The 12,183-nt window shown below is 44.3% G+C and overlaps 1 protein-coding gene across 2 annotated transcripts in view; it reads right to left on the reverse strand.

The window, feature by feature from the left end:
* Positions 1–12,183, reverse strand: part of ATM (ATM serine/threonine kinase) — a 434,777-nt gene that overhangs the window by 3,922 nt on the left and 418,672 nt on the right. For both annotated transcript variants that reach the window (XM_063951603.1, XM_063951598.1), the window contains exon 60: positions 293–407. In XM_063951603.1, the coding sequence (XP_063807673.1) occupies positions 293–407 (115 nt within the window). The remainder of the gene's footprint in view (positions 1–292; positions 408–12,183) is intronic.

Below are 12,183 nucleotides of genomic sequence, written 5' to 3' on the forward strand. Positions count from 1 at the left end.
AATCAGACGATTGCCTCCTACTTTGAACCTGCACCAGTTAAATCGGTATTAAAGCTGACTTGTTGCTACAGCCATCACCAACTTGTCCCTTTCCACCAAGATTCAAAAATGTGACTTTCCAGCTGTCATCTGGCCTCTCCCCCATAGGTAAGACCAGCAGCGGGACACAGGCGCACACACCTAGCCTCTGCTGTAGGGTCAATAATGACATTTTCACTATCAGATTACTATAACATGCATTGTTCTAAGGAAAATGTAACTATATACAGCACACAGGGGAAATCCTCCGTACCTTCTGAAAACGCCCTCTACCCCAGTTATGCCCATGCCATCCACAATGTCTCGCGTGAGGCGGAAAGGGACGGTCTCCGGAGTGGGGAGGATTTTGCCCTGCTCAAAGGCAACACCTGCAAAATAGAGTTGTACAATTCCTTACTCACTGCACACATAAGGCATACAGGCGCATGACTACGGCTTACCTCCTAGTCACTTATGGAAACACGAGGCTGAGTATGGATAAGTTACAGGGAGAGATGGGGCGAAGCAAGTATACAAACATGGGTGATTGTTCTGCTTATACATATGAGGCACAGAAACAATATTGGTGATTGCTTATATACACAGCTTAGGCTACATGAGCATGGATACACTATGTTCCTGGAAGCCTCACCTCACTATAGCATGGTGTACTGTACAGTATATTAGGAGGCTTTATAAGTGGAAGTAGACCAGAGGTTCCCAATTCCAGTCTTCATGTACCCCTAACTGGTCATATTATGAGGATTTCTGTCTGTGGAAGCAGGTGGGATAATTACTGACCCAACAACATAGATTAACTCACCTGTGCATGATTAAAGAAATCCAGAAAACATGGCCAGCATGGGTACTTGAGGACTGAAATTGAGGACCACTGACATATAACTATCATTTACAAGAGTAGTAATAAAGTAAAACACTGCTGAGAGTGACGAGGTAATGACAGCGCAACTCCATTTGTCACAGAAAGTGATATCAATGCGTGAATATGAATTATGTACAGGTGAGTAAAAGGTGTAATCCCTTGCTGAAGGGTTCTGGACTCTCCAAGTGTCGTACAAATCAAATTCGTTCACCAACGCCCTAAACCCAGTGGAAGATGGAGAGGGGGGTGGGGCCGAACTCAACGGAACACCCCTCGGGGATCTATCTAAGGTTGGATCTAATACCAGGTTAAAGTCTCCCAGAACCATCAAGGAACCTTTACGAAGTGCCTGAATTTTAGTGAATAATTTACGCAAAAAGGGAAGCTGGTTGGCATTAGGGGCGTACACCGATACTATAGTCACCAGTTTATCAGCCAAAAGGCCTTGCACAATCAAGTATCTGCCATTTTTATCAGACGCTTGTGCTTGCAACACAAAGGGTGTCTTTGCACTAAACAGAATCGCCACTCCATTACACTTAAATGGGCCATTTGCAAAAAAACGCTGGGGATATCTCTGGTCACCAAAGACCGGGGGTTTCAAGGATGAAAAGTGGGTTTCTTGTACCGCAGCAATATCCACTTTCTGTTTAAAAAAATATGTAAGGGCCAATCTTATTGGGGGAGTTTAACCCCTTAACATTTAACGACAATATCCGAACCATGACTTATATAATTGAAATGCATGTCAACAGTCTCCACCAGCCGCACATTGAACCACCAGCCTATCACATTATCAAATAGTAGATGTTTCCCAGAGAAGAAAAACTGACAAAAAAGAAAAAGGGGAAAAAAATTACATGGGTATAAACAAAAATTGGGCATAGATAAAAGGGGGAAAAACCAAGAAGGCCCTGTACATCGGGCCTGCATAGCTACTGCAAGGGGAAAAACAGGTGCAGTAGTGTAACAAGAGGAAGGGGGTGATGTGGCCTGACGCCACCACTCATGCTGCTCATCTGTAAACTATCAAAACTGTTCCGATTTAGCGCACTCGGGACAGTTAACCATCTTAGGTGCACAGGATTAACAAGTAATGGAACCCAAACAGTAATGCAACAAAACATTTAGGCAGAAAGAGAACATAGAAACTCAAAACATAATTCGCAATGGCATACAAGAAATTACTGTGTACACGGTTGGATCGTCATAGAACTCACAGAATTCCAGGAAATAGTCCCAAGCGAAAGGTACAGTCCTGAACAGAGAACAACGGGTAACCCGGTGCAATCATGATACTGTAGCCATCAGAAGATACCTAGAGATTCAGGGAGCAGACCACTCGGCTCGGATTCTAGGTCGATTGCCAAGGCCTTGGGGCTGTTTAACGGAAATGTCCCAGTCCGACAACAGCTTGACCCCGGCATCCAGAGAGGCAACTACATATGAGGATCCTTCGTAAGTGATGATCAGCTTTACTGGGAAACTCCATCTGTAGGGTACGTCATTAGCACGGAGGGCCGCCGTTATCGGAGCCAGGTTCCTTCTTTTCGCCATTGTCACAGCTGAGAAGTCTGGGAAGATTTGGAGCCCTCCCAGGACATCAGAATCTCCTACATTCCTTGCCGCTTTGAGAATCTTTTCCTTGGTAGGGAAAAAATGGACGCGTAGTAGAGTGTCTCTAGGGAGATCGTTAGATACCGTGCGTGGTCGAGGCAATCTGTGTATACGGTCGATAAGCAAATCTCGAGTGTCAGCGTCCGGCAACAGCTTACGGAAGATGGCCATGGTGTAGCCTTCCAATTCTGAGTTAGCTACCGCGTACGGAATGCCTTATTTTAACGTTATTCCGTCGGGAACAGTCCTCCATATCCGCCATTTTATCTCGTAGCGCGTCCAGATCGGCCCTCTGCTGGTCATGTGCAGTGATTAGATCGTTGTGGGACGACACAAGTTCCTTCAACTTATGCTCCAAATGATCTGTACGGTTTCCAACCTCAATCAGGTCTGTCTTGACTTCCCTGATTGCCGCTGTGAGATCGGCAGCCAAATCAGATTTAAATGCCGACAGAATCTGACATAGGGATTTCACCGTCAGGGGCGCCTCAGAATCCACATCTATGCCAGCAATTGACATGGTGCCCAGCGGGTTACTTGATTTCAGAGGGGCCGAGGCAGTAGCAGGGCGTTCCCCCCGAGGGGACGATGAGGACAAAGGTGATTTCTGTATAGGGAAAGACACTTTAGGTGGCAGTGCCCCTTTTACCTTTTTAGGGGGCATAATAGAGGAGTCCAGAGGTAGCTGTAAAGGACCAGGACAGGCGCAGCGGCAGATAACTTTATTCACAGAGTTGCGGAACACAGAGGACCGTCAGGTGTCGGACACATTAAACATGAGTGGTGGAGGAGGAGAGGAGAGGATCACATCAGAGACTCACTGCAGCATCCCACTAAGCTGCCTGTCACAGAACCAGGGTATATCAATGGCAACAAAAGATGCACTCACCCAGCACCTGAGAATGGCACTGTAAGCTGTGGAACTCTGTTTAATTCACTGAGGGGTGCCAGCCACGAACCTGCCAGTGACTGATCTCTCCCAGGGATGCTGGCGGTGCAGGAAAGAACAGCTCCAGTGTCAGCAGGGATTTTCCAAGATGGCTGCCGCGGCTCCCAGGCGCCAGATCTGCTGCTGGTGCCCCCTGTGTGCACCAAGCCAGGGCAGGTTTCCAACCCAAGCTCCGTGCCCAGGGGTCCGGAGGTGTTTGCAGGCGCTGTAAGAGGTGTGGGAGGCGTTCGCGGGCGCTCACTTCCGGTAGGCGGCTCGCGCGTCTTCCGGAGCTCGATTCCCGGGTGCGGCGCGCACTCGAGCCCCCGGCTTCCGGACCCGGCTAGGTTGCAACGTGCAGAGACGTCCCCCAGCTCCTCGAGGCAGGTACAGGGGGGGCCCCAGGGAGGATAAGAGGGAGCAGTGGAGGCCCAACAAGGGATTAGGGCAAGTATAAAAGGGCAAATAATAAGTCTCAGTGGGAGACCAGAGCAAGGGACGTCCGGTCACCTCGCAGGCCACGCCCCCCTCGTCCCCATTGCTTTTTAATTTAGCTTTGGATCCACTTATACACCACTTTTATGATTGCACGGATTGGAGGGGAGTTCATACAGGCCAACATGAGTTGAAGGTAACTGCTTATGCAGACGATCTAGTGTAATTTTCAGAGAATCCTCAAGAGGCTCTGCCTACTGTAGTTTGCTTACAATGTTAGAGGACTTTCATAATATATCGGGATTTCTTATTAATAAATCTAAATCTTAAGCCTTAGCGTTACATAAAGCCGCTAAATTACATTGGGGCGACAGGTTTCCATTTAGATGGGCCACCGCTTCTTTAAAATATTTAGATTTAAACATCACCGCCAACCCATTCAATCTGTATAGGGCAAATTTCCTGGACATAATTAGTTGTATACAGTCTGAAACAGTCTGACGTTTGTGCTTGGAAACATCTACCCCGGTCTTATTTCGGCAGGTGTCCTCTCATAAAAACGATTTATTTTCCAATATTACTATACCTACTGCAGATGTCACCTCTGATGAGCTCTGATACAGATCTGAAGGTTTTAAATACGGCAGTTAATAAATTTATTTGGGCGAATAAAAAACGTATGCCCTTATTTATCAATGAGTGATAAATTTCACTGTGAGTGATAAATTGCACCAGCCAATCAGCTCCTAACTGCCATGTTACAGACTGTGGGGCAGATTTATTAAGCCTGGTGAAGTGATAAAGTGGAAGGTGATAACGCACCAGCCAGTCAGCTCCTAACAGTCATTTTTCAAACCCAGTATGTAACATGGAAGTTAGGAGCTGATTGGCTAGTGCGTTATCACCTTCCACTTTATCACTTCACCAGGCTTAATAAATCTGCCCCTGTGTTTGAAAAAATAGGATTTTAATACCTACCGGTAAATCCTTTTCTCTTAGTCCGTAGAAAATGCTGGGGACTCCGTAAGGACCATGGGGTATAGACGGGATCCGCAGGAGACATGGGCACACTATAAGACTTTGAATGGGTGTGAACTGGCTCCTCCCTATACGCCCCTCCTCCAGACCTCAGTTAGAAAACTGTGCCCAGGGAGACGGACATTTTGAGGAAAGAATTTATTGTTTAAACACAGTGAGTGTCATACCAGCTCACACCATGAACATAGCGCTAAACTTGGCATTCAATAGAATACCAGCCAATGGCATGAAATACACAGCCACACGCTGAGAGAATATGTAACACAACCAGTGTGTCAACACAACCAATAATAAGACACCAAAAGAGAGAACCAGGCCCAGACGCGCTGTCACAGCTGCCAGTAAGGGATTGTCAGTCCCAAAGAAACAATGTAAAAAGAGAATATGAACTGGCGCTATGTGTTTCTCCAATAATAACGAGTAACTGTGGATGAATTTCATTTAAAATAACATATAATTTATTAACTAGACATCACATGCTACATGCAAAGATATAAGAGTGAAATTCAATAAAAACATGAAGTTAAGGGCATAGATGGAGCTGAGAATTAAACTGTAATGGCTGCTAGTAAGTGTCCACAGAGGATCCCGGACTGAAACAATGCGTGCAAAGTTCCCTGGGGAGAAGAATTAGATACAGCTGGTGTTACCCATAGCGACGGAGACTTCCAGAGGCTTGAAAATTGACAGCAAGCAAGCTGTGCCGTTTGTATAGAAACTGGGTCTCTCCAATCGATGCTGTAAAGGTGAAGTCCCACAGAGAAAGTTCCAAAGGCAGGTTTTTAAAGTCCATATCTGGATCCTTTGAGGACTAGAACACTTGTGGTGATAGCAGTTTAACACTTAACGCGTTTCCCTAGGCTCGGTCACCTAGCTTCATCAGAAGTAAAGCTCAGTCTGAATATGGGATCTATTTAAACCCCATTTAATGACCTGATGCCCAACAGGTGTAATAAAGGTACCATTCAATCATCCACAATGTTAATACAAACGAGTATTCTCTATAATCTATATAATTAAGATCTATATGGAAGTCGGTAGGAGGCAAACCCACAATAAAAAGATTAGTTTAATATATATATAAAGGAACAATTGAGCATTATTCTAAAGTAGAGGGGGTCAGAGGTCAGGGCAATCACATGACTCACCCCCGGGCACCAGATGCCCCGTTCACAGTCAAACTAATTATTCACCTAAAATCCCCCCGGTTTCTGGGAACATAATGCCCCCGCAGCCCACAGTACTTACACAAAACCTCCGTCTGATGTCCGGAGGTTAGGCTGGCCCGCGGGACTCCGTGGAGCGTTGCGCGCTCCTTCCAGGTCACGTGATAGACAGAGGCCAATAGGTGTTCATGACGTACGCGTCCTGGTTGCTAGGCAACCCGTGCGAGCACCAACGTGGTGCGCGATGACGTCACTCCCCTATCACATGACCGGGAACCCGGAGAGCTGCAATTATGTTTAGAAAATCCATATGCCCACTAATGGGCAAAACAAAACATACTAAAATAGATTTATGCAGTTTAACATAGTTATATCGAGGAACGGATAACTATTTAAACACACTAAATACTACATTTGGCAGTGGATATATGTTGCTGAACAGCCACAGAAGCCGGGACTGATCTTAATGCAAAATCTTAATAGGATCAAAAAAATTAATCATATCACCCGGACCCCTGAGAGAAGCAGTTAAATATTTGTTATGTCACCCATACATGTATCTCCAACACTTCTCCTGAGATGCATAATCGGGGTCACTAAGAAAAATGTATTATATTTAAATGATAAACCCGCTGGATAGTGTATTTATAACCTTAATAGTGATCACACAAATAACCTATCCAATTAATAGACATTCAACGGTAGTAAATAAACAAATAAAATAACAAAAAAATGACAAAGTAAATATAAATATAAAAGTCTAAACAGAAAAATTATACAATGATTTTGGATTGTTTGATTAGTCTATTATATCATTTTTCTGTTTAGACTTTTATATTTATATTTACTTTGTCATTTTTTTGTTAGTTTATTTGTTTATTTACTACCATTGAATGTCGATTAATTGGATAGGTTATTTGTGTGATCACTATTTAGGTTATAAATGTAATATGATTCAGTACCAGTCTCTCAAAACATTTAGTTATAAGAGATGTAAACGCTATAGGCCGATAGTCATTTAAACATTTAGCTAACCCTTTCTTGGGGACGGGGACAATACTAGTCATCTTAAGACTCCTCGGCACTACACAGTGCATGAGTGATAAGTTAAACAAAACTGTCAGTATTCCACACAATTGCTCCGCACAACCATGAAGAACCCTCCCTTGAATGCCATCAGGTCCTGCTGCCTTACCAGGATTTATTTGACGCAAACAATTTGCCACTGTGCCCACTTCAAGTAATAGGGGGTGTCACCCTCATTGGGACTCAGCGGTAGCTGAGGTAAATTATTACTCTCCTCAAATCTACAATAAAATGAGTTTAAATCCTCCACCAGTGCCTTACTAGTCACACCATAGTCATGCTTCTTAACTTTACACCCCGTCACTTCCGTCAGCAGTGGACGTCCCGAGGACGTCCACTGCTATAGCTTGAGTGTCCCCTGACCTGGAACAATATCCCTGAGATCTCCCCAGTCTCGGAGATCTGCATGCATGGACACCAAGATCTCCACCTGGATTCCGAACCTTCGTCCCTCTAGGAGGCGCGAACTGAGCAGACAACACAGGAGCGATCTCCTGGGCATTAGGATTACAATCCGGCGCATGCGCAGGTGAGACCCGGACCACATTTCCAACTGGCCCCGTGAAAACCACTCTGGCATTTGACCTGCTCACCGAAAAGCCTCTCAGGCCGCACCATCTTCTTCATCAACGGAACATATTGATGGATTGTCACTGCAAATCTGATCCGACTCTGGATTCTCAGTCTTTCCACAGGAAAACACAGAACCTCAGCCGTTCATCATCTACTCTGATACCCACCTCAGACGTCAGCGTCGTTGGGAACAACAGCCATTCCCTGTGTTGAAGAACAGTCAGAGAGAAAACAACGATTTTCGCCACTTGTTTCTTGACCTCGCCTTAATCAGGAGAGCGTCTCAGTACAGAATAACAAAGGCTCTTACTATTGAAAGAAACCCATCATACTGCCATCTCTCCGGTGAAATGGCAAAGACAATCCTGGATATCAACCCAGGTAAGCTGAATGCGGAGAAAAACGCAATTAAACCTTTTTCATCCTTCAAGTTTCTGTTTTTTTTTTTTTTTTTTTTAACAGAGATAGCAGGACAATGTCCTGAACCTGACGCAACTCTGGTATGGCGTCGCGTACTACCTCTTCTTCCAAAGGGGAATCGGTAAGATAATTGAAAAATCCGTGAGGGGAATCATCTGCAAACTCCAGTATGGATTCTATTATTAACTCACAGACCCAAGTCCATTCCCAGACTGATTGAAGAGTAATAGACGAGTTCCCACCAGTGTGGGCTCCAGCCAGATAGATCTAGCGACATGCGGTGGATGTGGTACACAGAAAACGACATCCACTTCTGCGAACCTAACAAGGCTGCAGAACGCTTACCTTTTCACCTTCCACTATCTTCACAGAAAAGGAAAAAAGAATGGTAACAAACCGGTTAAAATGACTGCATCCCACAACAGAATGCGTCACCAACCTTTGCGAGGGAATCGAACTTTCGAAGGTAGACATCCCAGTGGTATCCGTCGAGATCGACTTAACTGAGGCATCCCCAAACAGCGGTACACCGTCCCAGGGAAAAAAACTCCAGTTTCTCTCGGAGTCAGCCTCAGCCTTCCCTCCTGCAGTCGCACAGCAACCTGTCACAGTGTTATAGAGAAGAAACAACCTAAGAAACATCCCTTCTCTCTGTAGGGTAATTCTATCGGATGCCCTTCCGAATACAAACACTCCCCCATGTGCATGTAATGCAAATAACTCCAAAGCATAGAAATAAAATATCACTTCGCTTCCTGTATACGATCCTTTGTGACAGGGCCCCGTGTCGACCAGGAGTTGACCTTCACAGTATTCTATCCTCGGCGGCAAAGGAATAAACATTCTGACTCCTTGAGAGGATCTAAGACCAACTCGTCACGGCCGACCTAGAGCTTTATCAACAGAGCGACCAGCACATGAAAGGGAATACTGTTAGTTCAGCATTCAGTAGAAATCGTAATATGAATGAATATACATATTGTAATACACATATACACACATATCCTAACTAACTATATTATATATTATATATATATATATATATATATATATATACAAATACAATACTCAGAGGGCGCTCAGTAACAATTTGTTCAAATAAAACCCAAAACCAGCTTGACCTAAATTACACAATTTAATTTATTAAAAATATCTAAAATATTGTGTAATATTACATCAATATAGTAATTCATACAGTGAATTCATAAAACAATATTTCATAAAATCCAACGCGTTTCGTCCGTTAAGGACTTCATCAGGGGTATGGGTCTTCGTGTGCAAATATAACTGCTCTGAGTGGATTATTTCTTCTTTATAATACGGTAGTTTATTCTCTGTAATTTTGGCTGTCTCTGGAGATAATCTTCATTAGAGATCAACTACTCCTATATTATGGTCAGTCAATGTTCAATATGTTTTCCAATACAAATTCACTTGCTCACTGATGGTCTAATCTTGACCGGATGAATTAGTTTAAAGTTCAGCACGATGATAACAAGTTGGGCTAAAAAGCTCCTTAAAATCCAACTAGAAATTAAGAGATTCAGGACCTGTGTTGCTGCCTCCTTTCCTGTATGGCAAGTGATCAGGAAAGGAGGCAGCAACACAGGTCCTGAATCTCTTAATTTCTAGTTGGAAGTTATATCTTACCGGCCACTGTGGAGCTCAGAACCTACTTGTTGTCGAACTCTAAAGAATTTTTATTTTAGAAGATGCACCTTATTGGATTTTAAGGAGCTTTTTAGCCCAACTTGTTATCATCGTGCTGAACTTTAAACTAATTCATCCGGTCAAGATTAGACCATCAGTGAGCAAGTGAATTTGTATTGGAAAACATATTGAACATTGACTGACCATAATATAGGAGTAGTTGATCTCTAATGAAGATTATCTCCAGAGACAGCCAAAATTACAGAGAATAAACTACCGTATTATAAAGAAGAAATAATCCACTCAGAGCAGTTATATTTGCACACGAAGACCCATACCCCTGATGAAGTCCTTAACGGACGAAACGCGTTGGGTTTTATGAAATATTGTTTTATGAATTCACTGTATGAATTACTATATTGATGTAATATTACACAATATTTTAGATATTTTTAATAAATTAAATTGTGTAATTTAGGTCAAGCTGGTTTTGGATTTTATTTGAACAAATTGTTACTGAGCGCCCTCTGAGTATTGTATTTGTATCACTATTTTTGTCACCGTCTAGCAAGGTGACTACTATTGAGGTGCAGCTGTGTTGCACAGCGCGAATTAAGGGTATATTCTTTTTATATATATATATATATATATATATCTATCTATCTATCTATATATCATACATATAAGCGGATTGTCCGGAACCGTCGGGTCCCTAGTGACATTAATGTGTTCTGAATGTGTATGACCGTGTACTGAAATGCCCCAGTTGTGGATCTAGCAGGAAACCTTATGGTCGACAGAAAACGTAGTATTCGTCGACAGCAGGGAGTAGTAACCAGGCAAAATAACATTCTTGCAACCCCGAGAGGTCCGAGGGAAGTATACATATACTACCATTTCTGTCCTCGAGGTACAGGCGCATGGAACTGTACCATACATATAAATATATATGTACAGGTATAAGGCAGTTACAACATGTTAATTTACACCCAGTAAGAACAGTCGGTGCCGACAAGGCCAACCACATACTACTGTGTCTCCTAGTGTTTACTTTTAAGAAGCATACAACTACCGACCTGCAGATACTGCATTTACCGAATCAAGTACCAACAGGTGTTTTGTCGAAGCCGACAGTGATCCCCACAGCTATTTGGGACAGAGCACTCACGCATGTCGACACATGTTGACTAAAAAGCTATAGTGGGTATATCTGACAGGGAACACACAGAGATATATGCACACAAATAATGATTACATGCCCATTATCTAACATAGTGCTATATTTCCTTCTATATAGCACTAACACACTGTGCCCCCCCTCATTTACACTATATACATGCTTTTGGCGGGGACATGGAGAAAATGGCGCTTAATCTTTGTGTGAGGGCTAAGCCCCGCGCCTACTCGGCGCTTCAGCCCCTCTATTAAAATACTTTTTTTTTTTTTTATGCTGGCGGGGGTCCGTATACAGTGCCCACGCACTGTATTCCCGTTTTATCACACACATACAGAGGTTTATATTGCTCCCCAGGGCGCCCCCCCCTGCGCCCTGCACCATTGCAAAGCCGTTGTGTGTGTGAGCAATGGCGCGCAGCGTGGCCGCTGGTTTATACTGGCGGGGGTTTGTACACGGTGCCCAGGCACCTAATATGCATCTCCTCCAGCGGATTAGACCCTCAGTAACTTGCTGCCCAGGGCGCTCCCCCCCCAGCGCCCTGCACCCTGTGAGTGCCGTTGGTGCGTGGGAGCATGGAGCGCAGCGCGACCGCCGCGCTGTACCTCCGTTACTGAAGTCTTCTGCCGTCACTGAAGTCTTCTGTTCTTCACATACTCACCCGGCTTCTTTCTTCTGGCTTCTGTGAGGGGGGTGACGGCGCGGCTCCGGGAACAAGCAGCTAGGCGATCCAAGTGATCGAACCCTCTGGAGCTAATGGTGTCCAGTAGCCTAAGAAGCAGAGCCCTTGAACTAAGCAGAAGTAGGTCTGACTTCTCTCCCCTCAGTCCCACGATGCAGGGAGCCTGTAGCCAGCAGGTCTCTCTGAAAATAAAAAACCTAACAATAAAGTCTTTTAGAGAAACTCAGTAGAGCTCCCCTAGTGTGTGTCCAGTCACTCCTGGGCACAGAGTCTAACTGAGGTCTGGAGGAGGGGCATAGAGGGAGGAGCCAGTTCACACCCATTCAAAGTCTTATAGTGTGCCCATGTCTCCTGCGGATCCCGTCTATACCCCATGGTCCTTACGGAGTCCCCAGCATCCTCTAGGACGTATGAGAAATGACAGTTAGGAGCGGATTGGCAAGTGCAATTTATCTCTCACAGTGAAATTTATCACTCATTGATAAATAAGGGCACTAGTATCTCCCTGTTTAA

This window comes from Pseudophryne corroboree, chromosome 2 (assembly GCF_028390025.1).
Source record: "Pseudophryne corroboree isolate aPseCor3 chromosome 2, aPseCor3.hap2, whole genome shotgun sequence".
Lineage (NCBI taxonomy): Eukaryota > Metazoa > Chordata > Amphibia > Anura > Myobatrachidae > Pseudophryne > Pseudophryne corroboree.